This window comes from Suricata suricatta, chromosome 4, assembly GCF_006229205.1.
Source record: "Suricata suricatta isolate VVHF042 chromosome 4, meerkat_22Aug2017_6uvM2_HiC, whole genome shotgun sequence".
Classification (NCBI taxonomy): Eukaryota; Metazoa; Chordata; class Mammalia; order Carnivora; family Herpestidae; genus Suricata; species Suricata suricatta.
Genome location: NC_043703.1, coordinates 115,502,041 through 115,526,603, shown reverse-complemented (window position 1 = coordinate 115,526,603; position 24,563 = coordinate 115,502,041). Strand labels below are relative to the sequence as shown.

Sequence of the window (24,563 nt, the reverse complement as noted above, 5' to 3'; positions counted from 1 at the left end):
TAGCTCCATTCTAGGATGATCAGGAAAAGAGTACTGAGCAAAATATAAGCAGAAGGGCCCCTGGATCTCTCCAGACTCCAGCCTACTGATATTATACCCCAGGACAGAAAGGCCATGATTCCTTCTCTACAGTGAATGGAACAGGCAAGGTAACATGGTATGTAACTCCGTGATACCCATGGTAACATTTCCAAGAAGCTATCTTGAGTTATTAGCATAAGCTTAACTCTTTTACAGATATTTCATATTCTTCATGGCTTATTTTTTTCAGTGAAATACCCCCCTCTCAAATGCTTCACTAATACCCAAGGTGTAGTTAACAAGAGTATATTTGGCTCAGTGTTTACTCATTGTTCATTTCATGTTTTTTTCTCATGGTCATGGTATGGGGTCCTATTGCGGGGAATAGGCAACTGAGAATGGATTATGTGCTATGCAGCTTTTACTAACAGTTTTAACTCTTTTTTCTATGATTATTTCAGCTTCCCTAGCTGCCCTCATGCGTGATAAAAAGGTTTCAAATCATTCCAGGTTTCTGAATGTCTTTACTAGTAGTTATACTGTTGTCTTTTTCCAGGTCTGACTTTTTCCTACAAGGTTTGACTTACCTCTATGGAATGCTTCCAAATTTAGTGATGTTTTCTTAATGTCTTTCCCTTTTCCTATCATAAATATCATTTCTGGTAGTTCTTATTCAACACTATTGACACGATTAGGGAGTGGACTCTGGGACAATTGTTAGTGTGATTTTTTTGAAGAGATGTTGGCCCAGTGGCTCTCTAACCCTTTCCTACTTCATTTCAGTGGACAATTGAGAAGTGGCTCATGTCTAACAAAGTGTTTGGGTACCTCAGCTGACTTGATAAGGCATTCTCTATGTAGATAATGCCCCGTAAGGAGAGATGGGCTTCACTCACAGCCTGAACATAAACTGTTAGTATGCTCTTCCCAGAAACATGTCCCACTGGGGACATACTACTGTAGATATAACCAGCATTAATAGAAAGGTAAGTGGATTATTAGATACAAAGATGAACAGACAAATCAAGCCAGTAATAGAGGAAACCAATAACATGAAAGGTAGGCACTAAATGACAAAGAGAACTAACATCTGACTTAGAAGAACTTTCAGAAGTAAGTTTAATTAATATCCTCAGAGAAATACAAAAGAATAGAAATTTAAAAATTAAATATATGTTAAATGAATTTTTAAAAACTCAATATATTAGCTAAATAGAATAGAAACAGATGAAGAATCCTCTCGTAAGGTTGGATAAATAAGTAATAGCAACAGTGGATACTAGATGAAGATGAATATTGTTAAATTTCCAAAGGGAAATCATTTTGAAATTAGACTTCTGTTATGCCTGAACTGGTGTTTAGAGTGTCATGGCAAAAGAAAGACATTGTAAGATGGAGGACTCAGAAGCTTTCCATCTTTGTCTGAAATCACTTTTGAATATGTGTTGGCAAAATTTAACAGAAATCCAGGCAAAAATAATGAGCATAGAAACTAGTACATTTATAGTTAAAACTAAATGATATTCACGTACATTGTAAATGACAAGTCTCAGCTAATCTCAACGTGCAGTGGATACTAGGTTGGAGAAAAGTCAGAGGAAGCATCCCAGACTTTTGTCTTATTCCTCTGGAGACTCTCAGTGTTGATTTTCTCTACATAGTAACGGAAATGCATCTTTTAAGTGTTTTAAAATTTCAGGGTAGCAATTAAAAATATAAAAACAGGTGACTCAGCCAGTTGAATGACCAATTTGGACTCAGGTCATGATCTCACGGTTCATGGGTTTGAGCCCCGCTTTGTGCTCTGTGCTGACAGCTCAGAGCCTAGAGCCTGCTTCGGATTCTGTGTCTCCTTCTCTTTCTGTCGCTCCCTGTTCATGCTTTGTCTCTCTGAAAAATGAATAAACATTTAATAAAATTAAAAAAAAAATTAAAGCAAAAATGTGTAATAGCAGAGCAAGAAACAGAAACAGGAAAATTTAACCAATCCAGATTAGGAGAAGGTAAAAAGAAAGTGTGATTAAAGAGAAAATATGAAAGAAGATAACGTTAATAAGCTCAAATGTGTCAAAAATGACATTAATGTGAAAATAGTAAAATTTCCTGTTAAACATAGAGACTGTCAGATTTGCCTTCAATAAAAATTTGCCTTTGTGTTGTTTACCAGAAATATCACTCAAATAAAACAGGGTAGGAGGATATAAAAGAAATGTATGAGAAAATATTCCAGCCAGATTTAAGAAAAAGAAAGCAATATTAACATTGTATAAAATGGAACTTAAGGCACACAACCTCAAAATTAGGCAAGAAAGGTATATATCATATTGTTTTAAAAAATACACAATACACCAGGAAGATTAAAAGAAAAAAAACGGAATGATTGCTTCTCAAATATTGAAAGCAATTTCATACTTTAACATGAAATTAACAGTTTAACATTTGATGTACTTCAATGGACATTCTTTATAGAACCTGAACAAGCTAATAATGAACAGAAACTTTATTAATTTGATAGATGCTCTTTACCCAGGGATTTGGAACAAACATCAGGTTAAACAGAATGAACATCATGCTTAATGGTGAAACATCAGAAACATTCCTTTTAGGCCAGAGCCGGGGCAAACAAGCCCACTGTCACTGTGGTCATTCAGTATTTTTCAGTAGGTCTGAGCCAATGCAGTAAGACAGGAAAAATAATAAGCAATTGGACTGTTGTAAAGGATGTGAGAAAGTTCAATTTGTAGACTATGTGATTGTCCATTCGAAACAAGCCAATTGCAAACATGTTAGAATTAAGAGTTCAGTAATAGTTCAAATACAATACTACATATCATGTTCTTCATCTTTGTCTATACCTTATACCATATAACAAAATGTGATGAAAATGGGTTACATTCACAACTGCAAGAAAAAGGATAAAATAGGTGGAAATAAATATGACAAGAAGTATGTATGACATGTAAGAAGAAACTTTAAAATTTTATGAAGGACCTAGAAGAAAACCAAATAATTAGCAGGAAGAAAAAAAGAATAATCCTGGATAGAAAGATTCAGGGTATGAAATAATCATTTTAAAACAATAACATCTAAAATAGTGCAGTGTAGCAATAGAAAAATATAACAATGATGTAAAATAGACCAAAATTACATTTTTAAAGTGCTTGACCACATAAAAGTTCAAGTTCGTATACGATGCAAGATACTACAATTGATAATTAAAGATAACTCTAGATAACTAAAGACAAACCAAGAAAATATTTATATATAACAAAGTTTAAGATCTAAATCTTTTTTTTAAATTTATTTTTTTAACGTTTTATTTATTTTTGATACAGAGAGAGACGGAGCATGAGAGGGGGAGGGTCAGAGAGAGAAGGAGACACAGAATCTGAAGCAGGCTCCAGGCTCTGAGCTAGCTGTCAGCACAGAGCCTGATGCGGGGCTCGAACGCACGAATGTGAGATCTGATCTGAGCTGAAGTCGGAGGCTTAACTGACTGAGCCACCCAGGTGCCCCAAGATCTAAATCTTATAAATTATTAGGAACAAGCTCAATAGAAAAAAGGGGGGAAGAATATACATGGATGTTTTACAGAAGAAAAACTAGAAGTGACTGGTAGGTAAAGGAAAAGATTTTCATCCCTCACTAGTAATCAGAGAAAAGAAGTTTAAAATCACAATAAAATTTTCCTGTCTGATGAGCTTAAATGATAAAGACTGATAAAATACAGCAAAATCAGCTCTTTCCAACATTTTGATGATAGAAAGCCCTTTTGGAGCACAACCTACCAGCATCTAGTAAAACCTAAAAGTGCACAGTCATGTAACCCATAGCTTTATCTGGTATCCACTGAAAATCAACACACATAAATATTAACTGCAACATTATTATTAAAAAATTGAAAACAATTCAGATATCCATGATGGGGACTTATTAAATTATAGCATATAGCACAGTAAATACTTAGGATAATATTTAACCTTTTATTTTATTTTATTTTATTTTGTGGTTGATTGAGACATATTTATTCTAGTCAGCTTAGAAATTAACTTTACTGAAGTGAATATATTAACATAGGAATACATTTAAATGCAAATATGTTTAAATTCTACCATAGGTAAAGGATGTCTCTGAGAGCACAGTAATGTGGTAAGTTTCTATTTGATAAGATTGAGTTGTACAACAGAGATTTATGGTTTCATGTTTTGTGAAGCAATATATGCACTTGTACATGTATGAAAATGCATAAAAGCCAGACTGGAAGCATGTATTCCATGTTGCTCGGTATCTCTGGAAGGGAGTTTGTTTAGTGAGTAAATGTGAAGGATTTTCATACTTTGCTCTATTAAATTCTTCATTATTTTGAGTCTTTTATAATGACATTGTAATTAAAAATTAGAAGAAAAATGTGCATATGGCAAAAAGAAACACAGAGGCCAATAAGCAACTAGCCTTGTACTCATGATTATAGAAATGCAAATGAAAATATCAGGGAGATTTTTCATATGTCATATGAGTAATGATCAAAACGACCCAGTTTTCTCAACGTTGTGACCAAAGAAAGCACTGTTTGTTAGAATATGAATTTTTAGCAGGCAGTTGACTTCGTTTATTAATATTCTGTGTCCCTACCGTTTTACTTAGCAATTTCATTCTCCTATATTATTTTCAAAACATCTTCCCAACTATGCAACAATATATCTGTAAGAATGTGAAGATAGCATTTTTAAAGCAATGATATCGAAACAGCACTTAAGTACTGATACATCTAAGTAATGAAATATATATGTCGGTATAAATGCACAGTAAAATTTAAGATACACATTGAGTTTTTTTTAAGTATATTACAAGTAAGTTTATCTAGTGTGATCTCATTTTTCCAGAATGTTTGTGTATGTGTGTGTTTGTGTATCTGCAGGGCATATTGGTTAGAAAACAAACTCCAGACGTTAATACAAGGTTTGAAAACCATTATCTCTACAATGTAAGACGACAAGGGACTATGTCTTTCTTTGTTAAGTATTTCTGTAATATTGGAGGATTTTTTTTTTACCACAGTGTTGCATTGCTTTTGTCGTCAGAGAGTCACTTAGTTGATCTATACATTGTTTAGGAATTTGCCTTTTGTTAAAATAAAAAATTGTTCTTTTGTGATTTTTTTTAGGAGTTGAATATGGTGTTTATGAAAAAATCATCTCTTATTTTCATTTACTTTTCATTCCTTTAGTTATCATTATTAACAATAATATTTAATATCTACTAATGTGTACTCTGTGCCAGGCACTGTGAATTTCAAACTGCATCTGTTAAAACATTTTTTAATGTTTATTTATATTTGAGAGAGAGAGTACAAGTGGGGAGGGACAGAGAGAAAGGGAGACAGAATCTGAATCAGGCTCCAGGTTCTGAACCGTCAGTACAGAGCCTGATGTAGGGCTTGAACCCACGAGCTGTGAGTTCATGACCTGAGCCGAAGTCAGACATTTAACTGACTGAGCCACCCAGGTGCCCCATCTTAGTGCATCTATTTTAATTGAACCATTCCTTGGACTATCACTGTTGCTTGTCCTATAACTGAGAGCTGCAGTTCTCAGACTTTCTGGTTTGGAGAGCTATTCACACTCCCCCATGTCACTGAGGCCACCAAAGGGCTTTCGTTTATTTGTGTTACATCTATCAATATATGCTATATTAGGAATTGTCTTAGAAGTCTTTTAAGTATTTGTTATTTTTTTAAAGAACAATAATAAATCCAATATGATAATGCAAATAACATTTTAATGAAAAAATAACTATTTTCTAAACTACTTTTTCTAAGCAGCATTGTTTTACATCTTTGCCAATCCCCTTCATAGTTTAGCTTAATAGGAAATAGCTGAATTCTTTTTTTTTAATGTTTTAATGTTTATTCATTTTTGAGAGAGAGAGAGGGGAAGAGAAAGAGAGAGAGAGAGAGAGAGAGAGAAACAGAGTGTGAGTGGGGAAGGGGCAGAGAGAGAGGGAAACACAGATTCCAAAACAGGCTCCAGGCTCTGAGCTGTCAGCACAGAGCCCATCACGGGGCTCGAACTCACAAGCTGTGAGCTCGAACTCACAAGCTGTGAGATCATGACCGGAGCCAAAGTCTGACGCCCAACCCACTAAGCCACTCAGGCACCCCAAAGACAGCTGAAGAGAAAGCTTTAAGAGCCATTCTGTGCTGCCTCCAGCATTCTTCCCTGCCCCCCCCTTCCGGCATGTGCATCGAATATCCCCAAGTGTAGCTGCCCCATTTCCTACTTGGTTGTAGAATAAAAATGACATTAAGAGGAGAAGCTGATGCCTAGCCAACAATAATTTTGGTGAGGTATAAGTCTTGCTTGTAAATCACAGAGATTTAGGGTTTGTTAATATATCCTGAGTATAAGCTGACTGACAGAAAAGTTGATAACTAAATGGGATACTGCTGTAATAAACAGACATAGAAAAATACCTAAAATATACGACATTGACTGTGGAGCTGGGCAGGTGGTTTCCATGAACTTTTGATGAAATCATCACCTGAGGTAAACTGGAAATCAGATAATATACCAGATTGAGTTATGTGGTATTAGACATTAGGAGAGTTTGGGGAACAAAATGTGACCAATATCCTTTGGTCGCTACTGGTTTCATTTGTTTACAAAATCAAGATAAACTCAGGAAGGAATTGACCTGTTTATAGCAGGGTATAAAGGGAATAGGGAGAATCTAGAAATGCCAGGAATTGAAGAGTCAACATATTTAAGTGTTTCTCATTTTCAACTGATAAAATATATCATTGAAAATTATTTGAATGGACAAAAGCCCATTATATTTCAGGCTCCCACTGAAGACCACGTCAGAGCTAACACTCGCACAGTTTTGTTGAAACTTCAGATTCAGTTAAAGTGAGCACCCAGTGAGGATCAAGCAAAACGAATGGCCTCCCAGAGGGCGGAGCCAGCAGCCTCAGACAACAGTGACCAGCAAAGCAACTGCAGGAAAGCAGAACCAGGACCTGATTAAAGAATGTTCTCTACCCACCCCCTCCCGCTCCCCGAGCAAGCGGCTCTTACATCTTCTGCCCAGCAAAGTTTCAGAATTCACACGGATAAGAGACTGCTGTATGTTTCCTATCTTCCCCTTTCCAAATTGAAGGTCTATTCTAGTTGTAATATTCTCATTCTACAATTATATGTTTGAGGCACAGCTAACTTATCATTTTAGTTTATTGGTCTCCAGAGTAAAAGCTGCCAGATATGGACTTCAAATAGAGTTTGTTACAAGATTATGGACCTTTTTGTGACTCTTTTTGGCATGATTAGATAGGATTTTTCAGGTTATCACGTCTGGGGAGCAGGTGTATGTCTATTTTTTTATGCAGAAGGAAAAAGCAAATATTTGTGACCAGTTGGCAGAATGTGGCATTATTTTTTCCATATGAGAGAAATCTAATTCTTCACCCAGTGAGCTCAAGCTTGGTCATGTGACTTGGCATGTCCAATGAAATGTGGACAGAAGGATGGCTGTCACCTCCAAGCAGAATCCCTAAGAAACATTACATTCTTCTGACTTGTAACACGAAGTAAATCTTTGTAGTTATAAACCATGAAGATTTGGGAATTATTTGTTACTGCAGCATAACCTCGTATTAGCTGTCTGATAAATCAATATTGGTCAGAGTTTTTGTTTTTGCCTCTAGAATCCTGAAGATGCTAAGACTCCAAAATCTCCTAGGGAAAAAAAAATTACTTTCTCTCTGCACTTTGCTAATGAAAGATAAAGAGTAAAAACGATTGTTGCTGTTTGGCACTATTCCATATATACCATATATAGTATTATTATTTTTTCACATTCCAAGATCCTCATTGCCTTATTGTAAGGCCGGCACCAAGTCAGAATTCCACTTTGTGCTACCTCTTCCTCCTCATTAGTGTAGTGAAGTAGTGTTCTGCAACAGTCTTATTCAATTGGTTTCTACCTTGGCATGGTTAATTATAGAAGCTGTGGTCTAAATTTGTTGATCACACTTTGGACAGTGAGCTGTAGCATCTGTGATTGAATACAGTCAAAATATACATGGGAAGTCTTCCAGGCATTTCAAACTATAGTGTCAGTACATTTTTAAGAGTTTTCAAGACATTTCAAGCATATTTTTTTGTTTTAACCTGAGAAGACCTTGCTTCTTTCCCCTACTGCCTTTGTGTGTGTGTGTGTGTGTGTGTGTGTGTGTGTGTGTGTGTGTGACAACCACAGTGATTTGGCCTTTGATCACTGTATTCTTTGCAGGACCCCCGGCTCAGCATCTTTTCCTTTGTTTGTTTTGATTTGTAAACTTTCAGAACTCCATAGCTAAATTTAGAGGATTGGGGCAAAAGTAATAGTCTGAAGATTTGGCTTCTTTAATTTAGCTGAATGGAGAGCCTTAAAGCCCATTATCTGTCCTGACTTGATAATAGGAGTGAGTACCTGAATCTTAAGGATCATCCCTCAGGGTTGCTGTAGCCATTGATTATTTCATAAAAGAAAGATATATAAAAACACAGCATGTTTATATTACTTCCAAAAACACTTTCACCAACTCAGTGACAGGAGAGTACTTATTACCAGGTTAATTCAGCCAAGGCAGTGGGCATAGAGTCTTACATTAGGGAAAAAAAGAACTATCCTAAAAGTTACATTGTAATCTAGTAATTGTCCTGACTGTTGATCCTCTGCTAACCAAAGCATCTTGAATTGTGGTAAATTAGAGCAGAGCTGGCCAATTTCAGCAAACTGGTAAATTTTTATAGATGTGGAAATTGTATTGGTGGGATTTATCTTAGGTCTAACTGACTTGAATTGAACTTTGGTACTGAAAAAGTTGGCACAAAAAATAACTAAGCAAAGCTAATGAATGTCATCAATTTCTAAAGTTTAACCGATTGACACTGAGCGCATCTGTTCTTTGATAGGCTGTTCTCTCAGATACGAATATATCCCTGCACAGAGGGCGTCTGTCCATGTCATGTGGAAAGGGCAAGGTCCTTTGTCTGGTTGTCTCATTAGCTAACTGGAGTCAAGCACTCAAACTTGAAAGTGATTTTTTTTCAGTTTCAGATGAGTATTTATAAAACTTTTTCTGGACAACTAGTAATTGGACAGTTAGATAAACTATTCATATAGCTGAGGAGCCAACAGTTATTTTTCAGAAGTTTTTGGAAAGCATTCTGTAGTTGATTCATCGTGTTCTTTTTACATCCTTAGCAATTCTGTTGTTATGGGATTAAAAAAAGTAATTAGAAGAATACTCCGTGCAGACAGAGTCTTTGAGTTCTCAATGTCAGGGAAAGGACACCAAGAGATCTCAAAAACTTGGCTCACTTATAAATTAGAGAAGACCACGGTCTGGAACTCTTTTTAGCTTGATGAGCTAAAGCTAAAATATAAAGAGTAATATAGTGTCTTTCATAGATGAATATGTTGTTAATGATCTACCATGTAGAACGTGTTTTTTGTTGATGTTCTCAATACAGATAGAAAACAAGGAGTGGGAGTGTTTAGTAAGTAGGTTATTCAAGTCAATAGTACCTGCAAAGACTTGAGAATTTGAGTGGGCTGCAATTTCAGGTTAAATAAGTAAGGTGATAGGTCCATCAAAAAGCTCAATTGGTCTAAGTTTGTGTTATAGAAGAATATTTCTTAACAGTTTTCAAAATGTGGTCCCTGTAAGAGTAGTGTCAACATCACCATAGAACTTGTTGAAAAAAATCCAAATCTTGGGCCCCATCCCAGATATTACTGCATCAGAAACTCACGCTTTTGCCCTAGCAATCTGTGTTTTAAGAAGTCCTCCAGGAAATTCTTATGTATGCTGAAATTTAAGAACTTTACTGATCTAGAACAATATCCTCTTCTACTCGACTCTGGAGCAATCCTAGATCAATTATTTTGCTTTTATGTGTTTTAAAATACATTTTAAAAAATATTTTATTTTAAAAATTTATTTTGCTTCTGGTTGTTACCCAGAGCATTGTTCTGAGATTTAAGTGATGGATGAACCCCTCTTATCTGAAAGTGTTCTTACTTTACTTCAGTTCATCTCAGCTATGGTTAGAACCGTGATTTAAACCTTATTTTCCTTCTGTCTTTTTTTTTTTTAATACATATTTATTTTGAAGGGGAGAGAGAGTGAGAGAATCCCAAACAGGTCGCACACTGTCAGCATGAAGCCCGACATGGGGCTCAAACTCATGAACTGTAAGATCATGACCTGAGCCAAAATCAAGAGTCGGAAGCTTAACCGACAGTCACCCAGGTGCCCCTCCCTTCTGCCTTTTGAAGATATTATTTCATTATCCTCTAGCTTCTTCTTGTTGTTGTCAACCTTGTTTATTGATCTTTTATAGGTAACTTTTCTTTTCTTTCTTACATTTTTAAGATTTTTATCTTTTTACGTCTCTGTCTTATATCTTAGGTAATTCTTCAGGTCTGTCTTATAGTCGAAACTATTGTTTATATAACCTATTGAATTTTAAATTTTGGTGTGTATTTTTCTAGAAGTCCTATTTGGTTCTTTTTCCCATCTCTCTGTTCATAGTGTTCTGTTATTTTGTAATTATTTAAATTCCTTTTATCTTGTTTGTCATCTTAAATATATCTTTTATTTTAATTTTCAAAAAGTTCTTTTATCTCAGGTCTCTGCCTATGCTTTTTACTCTTTTTGTTGATCTTTAGACTCTACCTCATGAAAAATCAGTTTTTTATGCAGTTTAAAATTTTTGATTATGAGTTTATTTTTGACAAACTTATATTTTTCTATGGGAATGTATATTTCTTATATTAATAAAAGCACCCCTATTAACCTCTTTTACGTTGTTTTTCCTGATGGTCTCAGGAGTTTCACTGATCCAGGATCAGTTTTTGTTCATATTTCAGCTTAGGGATTCCTGTACTATGTGAGGATTACAAATTCAAACAGCACACTAATATTTGGATTTTATCTTCTGAGAGAATGTTCTTTCCCAATGCCAAGTGCATAAGACAAAACAAAGCTTCCACATCACTTTAATAGGATCTCTTCTCACTGAAAGGGTAGCCTTTCGAGGTCTCAGAAGTAGGCAGATGTTAGGACTTATTGTTTGTGTCCCCCTAAAATTCATATATTGAAATCTCAGTCTTAGTGTCCTTATAAGTGAGTCCCCAGAGCTAGCTTGTTTTCTTCCCACTATGAAAGGGTACGGTGTGAAGTTGGCAGTGTGCAACTCAGAAGAGGGCTCTCAGCAAAACCCAGTCATGCTGGCATCCTGATCTTGGACTTCCAGTCTCCAGAACTATGAGCAATAAATTTCCAGTATTGATAGGCCATCCAGTCTAAGGTGCTTTGTTGTAGCAGCCCAAGCTAAGTCAGTGGGACTAGTTTATATCTCCATCCTTCTGCGGAAGCTGAGGTCTATCCCCATATATTGCTCTTAAAGTCCAGTGTGTAGCTGTTAAGTAATTCTGGCCTCATGTCCCCTGAGATCTGAGCAAAATTTAGGTTTATGATATAAATTCCATATCATAGCAAAACATGCTATGATACAGAGTCCATAATGTCTATATTTTGTGTCAGTTCAGCCTGCCATGTTGCCAGGGTTAAAATTTCCTGATCTCTTAAATTCTTACTATTTTTTTGATAGTGTTACCTCTATGTGTGTAAACAAAAAGTAGATATAAATACCTTATCCATACAATTCTTGTATAACTATAACCTAAAACAAATTTGCAACTTAAATATAAAAATTTATGATGAATAAAATTAACCATATTAACTTAATAACATCAATTTGTTCTGCTAAAGCTAAATCGCTACACACAACATGAACAGTACTAAGTATCAATGCAGAATTTTCAGAGTCACATGTAATGTATGCCTTTTCAGGTTTTTACCAATTTTGTCTGGATCACCTATTGTGAAACTTTTTTGTACCGTGTGGTAAACTATTTTGAGTTTCACTTGATACAGTTGCATGAAGGTCCATGTCTGCCCATTTGCTCATGGCAAAAATGACCCACTTGTTACTTGATACCAGCCTAATTGTAAATGCAAATGCAAGGCCAAACACTGAAATCATATAATGGGTTTCAGTTATAAAAACAAACATTCAGATAAAACAAAACACAACTAATTTATGTTTTTAGCCAGTCACAAAAGTGGGAAATGTCCCATCGAGAACCATGGAACCTGCCTCTGTAAACCAGTTTGGGGAACTCGGATCTGTGACATAGAGTTGTGGCATGGCTGCTTGAATTAAGAAGAGTCATCTCTGGGAGGGATATCAGGAAAATGGTGGAGCAGGCAGCTCCAAACTCTTGTCCCTCCACAAAAACATTGACCAAATGAATGCTGAGTTAAGGAAAAGGCAGTCTGATAACAGGAAATCTGCGTGGTGTTTTTACAGGCCTTTTCCCCGCTTTCTCACCAAGCCCATTGGTTGTCTTAAAGCAGCTGCAGCCCATTTCCTGAGTGTGGGTCCCCGTTTACTGACTGCATGCAGAGGGACCAGAAAAGAAAACCTTGTTAACCAAGAATTCTGTATTTGAAAAACTGTCCTTCAAAAATGAAGTTGAAATGAAAACATATCTAGATAAACAAAAACTGAAGGAATTCATCCCTACAAGAAATGCTAAAGGGGTTCCTTTAGGTTTAAATTAAAGGGCACTAGACAGTAAGTCGAAACTGTATAAAGAAGTAAAATTTCTAGTAAAGGCAAATACATGTAAGAGTCAGTATTATTGTATTTTCGAATCGTACTTCAACTTTGTATTACTACTTGATTTAAAAGACAAATGCATAACAAGAATTATCTTACTGGGTGCACAATTTATATAAATGTGTAAAATATGTAATTTACAAAAACATAAACGTGACCTAGACAAAAAGGGCAAAATCATAAAAACACACTTTACCTAAAGTAGTTCCAGAAGAAAGAGAAAATTGTAATAAACCTATAGTAAGTAAAGGAATTGAATTAGTAATAAAAAACCGCCAACAAAGTCTAGGACCAGATGGTTTCACTGGTAAATTCTCCCAAATATTTAAAAGGAATTAATACCAAATCTTCTTAAATGCTTCCAAAAAATGTAAGGACAGGAAACACTTCCTAACTCATTTTAGGACACAGGCATTACCTGATAACAAAGCCAAATAAAGACATCACTAGAGAAGAAAATTACCGGCCAGTATTCTACATCAGTATATAACCACAAACCCTCAACAAAATACTCACGAAGTGAATCCAACAATGTTGAAAGTATTATGCACCCTGACCAACTGGGATCTTCCCTAGGAATACAATACTGGCCCACTGTAACAGAAGCAATCATGAGTACTGACATTAATGAGTGACGGAAGAATACCATGGTACTGTTTCAACTTTTGCAGATAAATGATTTGAAAAAAATCCAACACTCTTGTGATAAAAACACTCAGACAACTTGGAATAGAAAAGAATATTTTCTTTTTGCCTTTAATTTCTTTATTTGTTAAAATTTTTTATTTTTTTACTAAAGTCCTAGGAAGAAAGTAAAAGAAGAGAGAATATTTGTATTAAAATGTTCCTAGATGTGATACTCTTCTTATTTATTTTATTTGACATTCATAGAGCTTCTTGGATTTGGGGCTTAATGTCCTTCATTCATTTGGAAAAATTCCCAGACAGTATCTCATCAACTATTTCTTTTGTCCAGTTCTCTCTTCTTTTACTTTCTTCCTAGGACTTTAGTGACACATTTATTAGATCTTTTACTTTGTTTCATATGTTTCTTAAAATATTTTGTTTTATACATCTGATTTCTTTCTTTGCTGGAGTCAATATTTTGTTGGCCCTATCTTCTAGTATATTAATCCTTTCTTCTGCTATGTCTAAACCTGTCATTAAAAACATATTTTGGGTTCTCAGTTTCAGAAATTGTGTTTTTCAGTTTAGAATTTTTATAGATTTTCTATTGATTTCAGATCTCTAGTAAAAGTCTCTTATTACCAATTTTATAAACATTATTTCATATGATAATTATATTATCTGAATTATCCAAGGGTTTGTTTTTGTTTTCTATTTTTTAACTTGTTTTGCCCCACCCCATTTCATGATATATTTCTGTCTTTTGATATTTCTGAAAATGTTTAAGCTCTGGACCATGTATTCTTGCTGCAAAGTAGGCTATCCTTAAGGCTTTGTAAAGATTAGTCTATTTCTGGTTTGCATGGAATCATAAGGTATGGGCCTGTTGGAATCATAAGGTCTGGCCCTATTGGAATCTCAGCCTGAATCTTGGACTGTTTGCCAGCACCCTTACTCCTTGGGAGACCTTGATCTCCAAACCTCTGCCTAGCCCCATGAGACTGCTTAAATTCTACTTAGCTTTCTCATCTCTTAGCAGATTCTTCCTGATTGTTATTTCTGTTTCATGCGCCCTTAACAGTTTAGGATCAAGTAAAAGCAAACAGTAGAAGGAATGCCAATCTCATTTCTCTGCAGTACACTTTCCTCCAACATCATTTTATTCCTGAATTTTGACTGTCTTTGTTTCTGAGAACCTGGAGTAGGAGTGCTAAATCCATTTGTTTGACTCCACATCATTGAACAGCTCCAAGGTTCTTCTCAGCCTCCAAATTCTGTGTTGGGAATAAGCAAATGCCCCAAAGGGAAGAAACAGGAGGAAATTCCAGGTCACCTCAATGTTTAGCTTTTCTCTTTTGTTTCCCTAAATCTTTGTGTCCTTCATTGCTCTTTGATGCCTTTGAACAGCTGTTTTTATTTTGTTTTGTTTGTGTTACTTTATTAAGTTTTACAGTGGGTCTTGGTGGGAAGATTTGTTTTATACCAGCTGCATTTTCATTGGAAGGCTCCTAAGTCTCTTTTTATCTGTAGATACTCTACATTTTTTTTTATTCTTTGTTGTTTGTCAAAGAAAACCACCAACTTATTTTACAGGATTTCCCATGGTACATAGCTGTGATGTCACTTAACATGGTCCTCTGAGCTCTGTATTTTCTTTAAACAGGTGGTTAAATATAGATGTAACTTTGACAAAAATGCTTTATAAACACATATGTATATTTCTAATTGTGTCAAGTTGGGAAGCCCATAATGTCTAATTTTCTCTGTTTTTGTGATGTTAAGAATTAGTCCATGTGTTCAATTTTATTTTAATTTGCATTCGTGTCAAATGGTAAATAAATGTATGGTTTTAACTTTGTTAAGAAACTGCCAAGTGGTCTTTGATAGTAACCAGACCATTTTATGTTTCTAAAACCAAAGTATGAGAGTTACAGTAACTCAAAATCCTGGTCAACATTTGGTACTGTCACTGGCATTTATTGTGTTTTATTTATCATTCCCCCATACCTACCCCTAGTGAGCACCTTGAATTTGAATTTATCTCATATTAATATATTACTACCTCTTCTTTTACATTTGCTTTTTCCTTATATATATTTATTTACCCATTTTTTTCAAATTTTTATTTAAATTCTAGTTAGTTAACATAGTGTAAGTATCAGTTTCAAGAGTAGAATTTAGTGATTCATCACTTACATCTAACACTCATGGCTCATCATAACAAGTGTTTTCTTTAATACCCATCACTGTTTAACCCACCTCCCTCCATTAACCCTCAGTTTGTTCCCTATCACTAAGAGTCTCTTATGGCTTGCTGGGGCACCTGCCGACTTCGGCTCAGCTCATGACCTTGAGGTTTGTGGGTTCAAGCCTTGTGTAAGGCTCTGTGCTGACGGAGCCTGGAGCCTGCTTCAGATTCTGTCTTCCTCTCTCTCTGCCCCTCTCCTGCTAGTGCTCTGTCTCTGTCTCTCTCAAAAATAAACATTAAATAAAAAGATTAAAAAAGAGTCTCTTATGAGATCCATGCTTCCCTCTTTCTCTTTACTCATTATTTTATCTGTCATCAATTTTTTGTTCTTGCTTTGTCTTTTAATAAGATAATTTAAATAATATACAATTATTGTGCTATTTATTTGGTTATAAGTATGTTGCTCTTCCACTTTTTAAAGTTTCTTTTGTTTCCTTTGTTTTGGTGCATATCCCGTATTTTATAGCTTTTGCATATCCCCAGAGCTTTGAACCACATAAGTCCTTTCATTTTTTTTCAAAATATTCTTCAATTTATAATTCTCCAAGTGTTAAAATTAGTGTGAAAATTTTTATATGTGACATACTTAATATAAGTGGCTTATCACACATTTTCATTATCTCCCTCTTCCTCTGCTGTATTTTTAACGTATTTCAGTGGTTTGGATTATGACTATTACTATTATTATTATTATAGCATTTTTAATGTTTATTTATTTATTTTGACAGAGAAGGAGGGAGACAGAACACGCGTGCATGAACGCACAAGTTGGAGAGGCAGAGAGAGAGGGAGAGCGGGGTAATCCCAAACAGTCTCCATATTGTCAGCACTTAGCCAGACACAGGGCTCAATCCCACAAACTGCGAGATCATGTCCTCAGCCAAAATTAAGAGTCTGGAGCCTAACTAACTGAGCCACCAGAGTGCCCCTTGATTATTCTTGATGTTTCCTTTTTTTTCTTGTCTCCCCTTTCTAAATATCAGTTGACCTGATGTTAACTTTATCTTTTGGGTTCAAACTGATCATCTTCTCTATTACAATTCTTAGCTTCATACCAGTTGTCCAAGTTCTGGGAGAGAATGTCTCATGTGTGTTTTCCATATACCTTGGTTAACTTTCCTTAGCATAAGTCCTGCACTCACTCCCTCTTGTATGGAATTTAATTTAGTTGCTGTGCTTTTGGTATCCTTCTCTCTTATCCATCTCTCTTTGTAATTCCTGTTGACTCTTGGATTTATCATGTTATTTCACCTCACGCTATTTTCTCCTTATTGCTTTATGCTCCTCTTTTGTTGAAAATGATTCATTTCATCTTTTAGATGATGATACCAAAGCCTTTCTTGAAACTTTCCTTTCTATTGTCTAGTATATACTTTTCTGAGGCTTGAGAATTCTAGAAGTCTTTTGGATCCTGTATTAGTCGGGATTCTCCAGAAAAACAGAACCAATAGGGTGTGTGTGTACGTGTGTGTGTGCGCGTGTGTAGGTTTATTGTAGGACTTGGTCCACATAATTATGGAGCCTGAAAAGCCCTGAGATCGGCAGTTGGTAAGCTGGAGACCCAGGATGTTTGTGTAAGTTCTGGACTGAATGCCTATAGACTCAAGACCCAGTAAGAGCTGTTTTTTTAGTTCAAGTCTGAAGGCTGGAAAAGACCAATGTCACAGTTCAAGGCAGTTAGGGAGGAGTTTCTTCTTATAGGAGGATATGCCTTCTTTGTTCTATTCAGGCCTTCTGTTGATTGGATGAGGCCCACCCACATCAGGGAGGGGACTCTGCTTTACTCAGTCTATTGACTTAAATGTTAATCTCATCTAAAAATACTCTCACAAATGTACCCAGTGTAATGTTTGACCATATATCTGAGCACCTCGTGGCCCAGTCAGGTTGACACATAAAATACAATTAACATATAAAATAACCACAGATGCTCTACCCTTTTTTTTTTTTTTTCATTTTGTGGCATTCTTACTTGGGCCATGTGCTAGTATTTTATTCTCCTGCTTGACTTCATTTGTAGTTCTTTACGCATTGAATCCTTATAAAAAAAAAAAAAGGTGAGTAGACAGCCTTTCATCCTTTTCTTTTAATGACACTCTCCTTCCTTCCCCAAACTGTTTATGGGTATAATGATATGCACATCTCTCGTCTGATTTCCTGATTCTACTGGCTTTTAAGTTACTAGTTATTATAGCTAATCAACTTCAATGGCTTTTATACCTAAGATTGTATTTCCTTACATAATAACAACTCTGGAAATCATAAGCACACAGAGGCTCAGGAATGTCAAGGCTAAGTTATTTGCAATTTCTTTATCTTTTTCTCAAAGTTCTAAGGTAGAATTTTAGCCATCATATATTTAGAGAGCAGAAATAAGGAAGGATGGGGCAAAAGGGCTTCTGAAAACATTTCTGGTTTCAAATCATTTGCCTTCCATATCTGAAAAGAGGCTGAGAAGCATAATTATTGTTTATGTTGCCAAGGATTATTTTATTAATGAGGAAGGGAGCAGCGATAATGAATAGGTAACTGACATAGTCTGCATGTATATTCTGTCTTGAGTGGAGGTGGTGTCTTCCTATCGCCATTGTCTGCATCTCTAAAGAGTTTCTAAACTTGTGGAATACAGTGCAAATGGTCAGTTTCTAGCGTGTCCTGTGACAGGGATTTCTTCAGTTCTTGTTCTTCCTTCACTCAAGGGACTATGCTCTGTGATTACATGGTATTTCAGCCTTCAACTATAAGTTTATGTCATCTCTTCAAGATGCTCAGCTTCTGCTTAAATTGAAGAAAGAAGCTAGGTGGCAGGAAGTAGTTGAGGGACATACTAGGAATAGGAGGAACCACATTCTAACTTAATGGCTCAGAGTAGCAAGGACAGAGAGGAACAGCTGCCTAGTTCTGTATCATGTAATTCTCAGTGTCTCTGAGCTCAAGGGATAGATTGTAGAAGACTTATTCAGAGTGTTTGATGTATTCTGAATTGTAGGAACAGTTTTCTTAATTCAGCTTCTGCCTTCTACTTTAGGATAACTTCATCTCTCTTTTCAGTCATCGTTTTAGCATTATTGTGGCTTTTCATCTTTTTCTGGCTTTACTGTTGAGAGTGTTTGTGAAAATCTATACTGAGGGGCTGTTAGCGAGGCAATCTTTATATTCAGTGGGTATTTATTTTAATAGCCCTTTGGTTTCATTACCTTTTAATGAGTTCTTTGATAGCGAGTTCCTTAATTAACAAGGCAGTCTTTCAGGTTTCCTCTCTTCTAATTGTTAACATATTTTGTTGCTTTCACACAGATACGCGGTGATGAAAAGTTTCCTCTTTACAGCTCCTGTAGGACCATTCAGAGGGGGAAAGATGGGGATGGGGAGAATATGCAACATGTTTCCTTAGACGTAAATGGTTTAAGAGTATTTGCTCTCCCAAACTGAGACTGAGGGAAATATTCATATTTCATGCTCAATTTCCTACAACATGATTAACTCAGAGTGTATTTCTTCATGTATGAAAGTTGATTGAGTCCAGCTTACGTTATAATTTGTATGTTGAGTTTTTCTACAACCACTTTTCAGGAAATGTGGAATATTTAATTTGGTCTGGGACCCAAATAAGTTTTCATTTAAAAGTTTCCTTGAGCCATGTGCAGTGCTCCTCACAAAGATAAGAACATTTTATAATAAACTACCTGCCACTCGTTGAGGCCCTAATATGTGCCGGATGGTGGACAGGTCTCTATATTCTGTTATCCCATTTGTAGCACAAATTTCTGCAAGTTGGTGTCATTATCTTCATTTTACTGATAAACAAGCTAAGTCTAACCAAGATTAAGCAACTTCCCCAAAGGGCACCGAAGTGACAGGGCCAGTATTTGAACCTAATTTAATATGAAACCAAAGTCCTTGCTCTTTCTCTGTGTATCACTTCCCCTCTGGTCCCGTCTTGTTTTCACTGCGACTCACCATAAAATGGACAAGGTGGCTCAGGCACTGTTCTCCCATCGTAAGATTAATTAAAGAGCGAATTAAATTTTTGTAAAGAAGATCTTAAAAGATTTCCCTCAGAGAAACCTAAGGGTTTAAATATTCTGAAATGAGGTATTTGTATTGGCAGAAAATAATGAACCAAAGCACCTACAGGATAAGTTAGCTGACGAAACTCAGGCTAATGAGGTGTTTGGGAGGAGAAATGCTTTTATTTAGGGTATTGACCAGCTAGGAACTGAGTAATAAGTTGTATGTGGAAGTTAAAAGCGACTGGCTGGCAGTCAGTCAGGCGTCTGTACCATTGTGTTTTGTAAACTTTGTCCTATGGCTGTGGAGGGTTTTTTCCAAGCCCACTTAATTTTTTATGAGGTTTGTAAAGGTCTTGAATAAACAATTGAGATTATAGAGGTTTTCCTGGAAGCTTTGGTTAATATTTTAATACACTCTGCTTTGTCGCATTATTAAATAGCTTATTGGAAAGTTTGAAAGAGAGTGTTTTTTTTCTTTTTCCTATTTTTCTTCCCCCCCCCCTTTTCTTGTTCTGGTAGTTGAATATCAAAATTGAATATAGTTTTTAGCAGATTGTCTCTCTTCTTTTTATTTTAACTTGATACCTCTATAGATCACCCTTGGATTAGAAATCAGCATCTGGGAGGCCTCCACTTAAAATGCACGTCAAGTGAAATTACAGTTTAGACAGTATGTCTTGAAATGAAGCCAGTGATTGTAAATGTATGTAGTAAAGAGAGGACTGGAAAAGGAGAGAGGGATCGGACAGGGTCAGAAAACAGGAACTAAAAGAACTTTGGAGATTACTTCATCGTGACCTTTTCCTCATTAATATTTGAATATGATTCTTTGGCATCTTGGTTGCAGTCTGGTGAAATGTCAAGCATGGCAAGGACTGAATCCCTTCAAAGACATTTCTGTGTTAATGAGATGACTTGATGAAGTTGACCTTTAACCTGAACAGGAATTGAGGAAAGGGAAAGGAAGAGTTTTTATTTCTCATTTGAGGACTCTTATTCTATGGAGGTTTGTGTAGTAATAATTGTTATTTGTAGAGTCCTTTATATGACCTCATTTCAAATTGGAAGCCACTTGAAAACATTTCCATGTTGTTGTTATTGGGATGTAACGAAGGTCATCCAGCAAGCCTTACCACTTTTGTGAAGCTTTCTCTGCCTATTTTGGCCTCATAACTGTTTCTTCTAAAATCATATAGCACTTAGAGTTTATTCTGCTCAATTTAGCACTTAATTGCATGTTCTCCTTGATTTGCTTCAGAACGGGAAGTACACTTTCCACTTTTTGCGTGAGCAGAATCTTTTGGTTAAAAAGAGGAAAATCATTTGACTCTATAAAAGGTGTAAATGGTTAGTAAAATATTATGAACTCATAAAGTACTTACATTTTAAGCAAATATATCCAATATCTTTTCAGCTGTTTTCCACGCTCAGGATCAGAGGAATAAAAATTATAATAATCATAAGACATTTACTGGTGCTTACCTGTACCAGTACAGGCAGGTACTGTGGCAAAACTACATAGAAATTGTTTTTATGTAACCATTATAACAATCCTATTTTACAGATGACAAAACTGAGGCAAAGGTTAAAGTCAGTGTTCTACGGCATTGGTTTTAGTGTTTGTTTCATTAAGTTGCATATTTAATATTTAATATTAACACTGGCAGTTTAATATTAACACAGTTGTCGTGTATGTTAGTAGAACATATAAGTCAAGGTGTATTTGCTGGTATTTTTGTTGTTTTATAGTGGGAATGTACTGACTAATCGGCTATATATACCATTTATTCTTTATTGTGAATTTGAGTTTATAAGACCCATGTAAGAGCACATTTTCATTATAAAGCAAAGATGTTTGCCAGACTGATGATGAAAATCAAGGCAAGGGCATATAAAGTGACATTCTTTAAATGGCTATTATAGTTTTTTTCTGGTTGATATATATTGGTAAATTAAAAAGGTTCTTTTGGGTTCTGGGTATGATTTCATTGCTCAAATGAGAGAGTGAGACTTATTCTTTAGTCATAAATATTTTTATATTTATATTTTTATATTTGTATACTTATGTATAAAATATAGAACCAGAGAATTGTCCAATAAAGGAAGAGATCAATTCTTGGGATGTAAATTACAACAGGTTTTAGAGGAACGGGGTATCAAAGAAGAAAGAAACACAGAGAAAGACCCTCCCCCACCCACTACCAAATGTCTTTATAAAAATTCTCCTTCAGTCCCTGGCTAATTTCTAAGGTTCATAAATTAGGACACACTCTGGAGCTGTAGAAGACATCAGCTACTGAAATATGGAGAGCTGAGCAAATACTGTAAAAGTACACAGCAGAGACCTTGAGGATTGGACCCACAGAGAGACCTGAGGAGCACATGGCCTTTGTGTTTAAACATTTGCATTTCTGTTTAAACATTCAGTAAGCCCATATGCAAGGATTAGGGAGAAGGTCCTAAGATAAAAGGTGGAATTAAAATAGACCCTCTGTAACTTTGGAAACAAGCATGACAGAATGAAAGATGATCCACTAATAATTTAACTGCCTGCCTCAACAAAACTCAAAGCTCTACTGAGGAAGATAACATAATCTAGTGCCTCTATAGCATTTTATCTGCAATTTATGGCAGGTGAAACAAAGTTTCTTATCATGATAATAAACAGAAAAACTGACCTACAGTCAAAAGTTAAAACAGTCAATAGAAGCAGATCATTAGATAATCCAGATATGCTAATAGAGATTTCAAAATAACTGATTAATATGTTAAAGAAAACAGAGGAAATAGTGGACAAAACACTCAAAAAAAGAACAATTTGAACAAATAGTAAGAATCAAATGTGTGTTTTAGAATAGCAAAATACAGGATTTGTAATGAAAAGCTCATTATGTGAGCTCTTAAAAATGGATTAAATATGTTTAACTAGAGACTCAAAAAAGTAGACGTCAAGATAAGTTACCTCGAAGGTCTATAGAAAACACCCAAAACATAAACACATAGAAAAAAGGGGGGGAAAAGGTACTTTTAATTTTAAAAAATAAAGAGAGATGGAACACAGTTGAAAGATGTAACTCATGCGGTACCTGGGTGGCTCAGTCCGTTGAGTGTCTGACTCTTGATTTCAGCTCAGGTCATGATCTTGTGGTTTCATGATTTCAAGCCTGCATCTGGCTCTGTACAGTCAGCACAGAACCTGCTTGAGATTCTCTCTCCCTCTCTATGCCCCTTCCCCACTATGCTATCTCTCTAATAAATAAATACATAAATAAATAAACACGTAGGTTGTTGGAGACCCAGAAGGAAAGGAGAGAATGAGGAGGGTACAGAAGCTTTATGGTGTCTGCACTCAGTAACAGATCTTCAAACTGCATGAATAAAAACAGAAGGATAAATAGACAGATTGACAATTATAGTTGATTATTTTAACGCTCCTTCCATAACCAATAAAACAAGTAGACAGAATACCAATAAGGGTAGAGAAGACTTGAACCACAGTAAAAAACATGCCTCAGCTGACATTCAACCACTGCCAGCAGCATGTTTTCTAGTGTACGTGGAACATTCACTAAGCTAGAGCATATTCTGGACCATAAAAGAAGTCTCAAGAAAGGAGTAAAATCTTACCAACTATGTCTGCCATCTGCAACAGAAATAAATGGCATGTTTATGTAATTATCCCTCTTAGACATAACATATCATTGATTTGCTAATGTGTTGAAATTGTGTATGTGTGCTTATGCAGGCCATTGGTCTATAGTTTTCTGTTCTTGTATCGTCTCTGCCTTTGATTTTGCCACCAGGGTAGTGGTGGTCTCATTAAATGAGTTTAAAAATGTTTTCTTCCCAATCTCTGTTTTGTGAAAGATTTTGTGTAGACTTGGTTTAGTTTCTTTGATTAATCCTTGATGGAATTCACTGGTGAAATAATCCAAGTCTGGAGTCTCTCTTCATTGGAAGGTTATAAAATGTAACTTTAATTTATTTATTAGAAATAAGTTTATTTGGGGCACCTGGGTGGCTCAGTCAGTTAAATGTCTGACTCTTCATTTCAGCTTATTGAGGTCATGATCTCATGGTTCATGAGTTCAAGCCTTTGCTGGGCTCTGCATACTGACAGCATGGGGCCTGCTTTGAATTCTCTCTCCCTGTCTCTCTGCCCCTCCCCTGCTCATGCTTGATCTCTAAAAAAAATAAAAAAGAAACAAACAAAAAAGAAAGACAGAAGATAATTTAATGTGTGTACATGTGTGGGGGGTGGGGGCAGAATATCTCAGCAGATGCAGAGAAAACATTTAGCAAAATGGACACCATTTCAAAAAAAAAAACACCACACTTCTCAGCAGACAAATCTAGCCTTATTTAATCAACTAAAGGGGTATTTGTGAAAACCTACAGCTAACATTTTACTTAATGGTAAAAAGATTGAATGTTTGACCTCTAAGATCAGGAATAGGATAGGTAGGTCTTCTCTTAGCATTCCAATTCAACACACTACTAGAGCTAGTTAATGCAAAATGGCAAGTAAAAGAAACTAAAAGAGTGCTAAATGAAAGGGGGGAGAATGAAACTTATTTATTTTTTTAAAGATAACAAAATTGCTAATATAGAAAATCGTAAAGGGTCTTTTATTTTTAACTTTCTTCAACACCATATTTTCTTTTCTTTTTTCTAAATTTAAACTCAAGTTCGTTAGCATACAGTTTAGTATTAATTTCAGGAATAGAATTTAGTGATTCATCGCTTACATGTAACACCAGTGCTAATCCTAATAAGTTCCCTCCTTAATGCCCATCACCCACTTAGCCCATACCCACCCTCTTCCCCTCCAACAACCATATTGTTCTCTGTATTTAAAAGTCTCTTATACTTTGCCTTCTTCTCTGTTTTGATCTTATTTTACTCTCCCTTCCCTTCCCT

At 35.6% G+C, this 24,563-nt stretch overlaps 1 protein-coding gene across 7 annotated transcripts in view; it reads left to right on the top strand.

Moving 5' to 3' along the window:
* EXOC6B (exocyst complex component 6B) overlaps nucleotides 1-24,563 on the top strand; it is a 581,371-nt gene that overhangs the window by 367,695 nt on the left and 189,113 nt on the right. The window contains exon 19 of one of the 7 annotated variants that reach the window (XM_029937583.1): nucleotides 4-106. The exons of the other annotated variants lie outside the window; for them this stretch is intronic. Within the exon in view, the coding sequence (XP_029793443.1) occupies nucleotides 4-48 (45 nt within the window). The 3' untranslated portion in view covers nucleotides 49-106. Of the gene's footprint in view, nucleotides 1-3; nucleotides 107-24,563 lie in introns of those variants that run through there. 7 annotated transcript variants of the gene reach the window in all.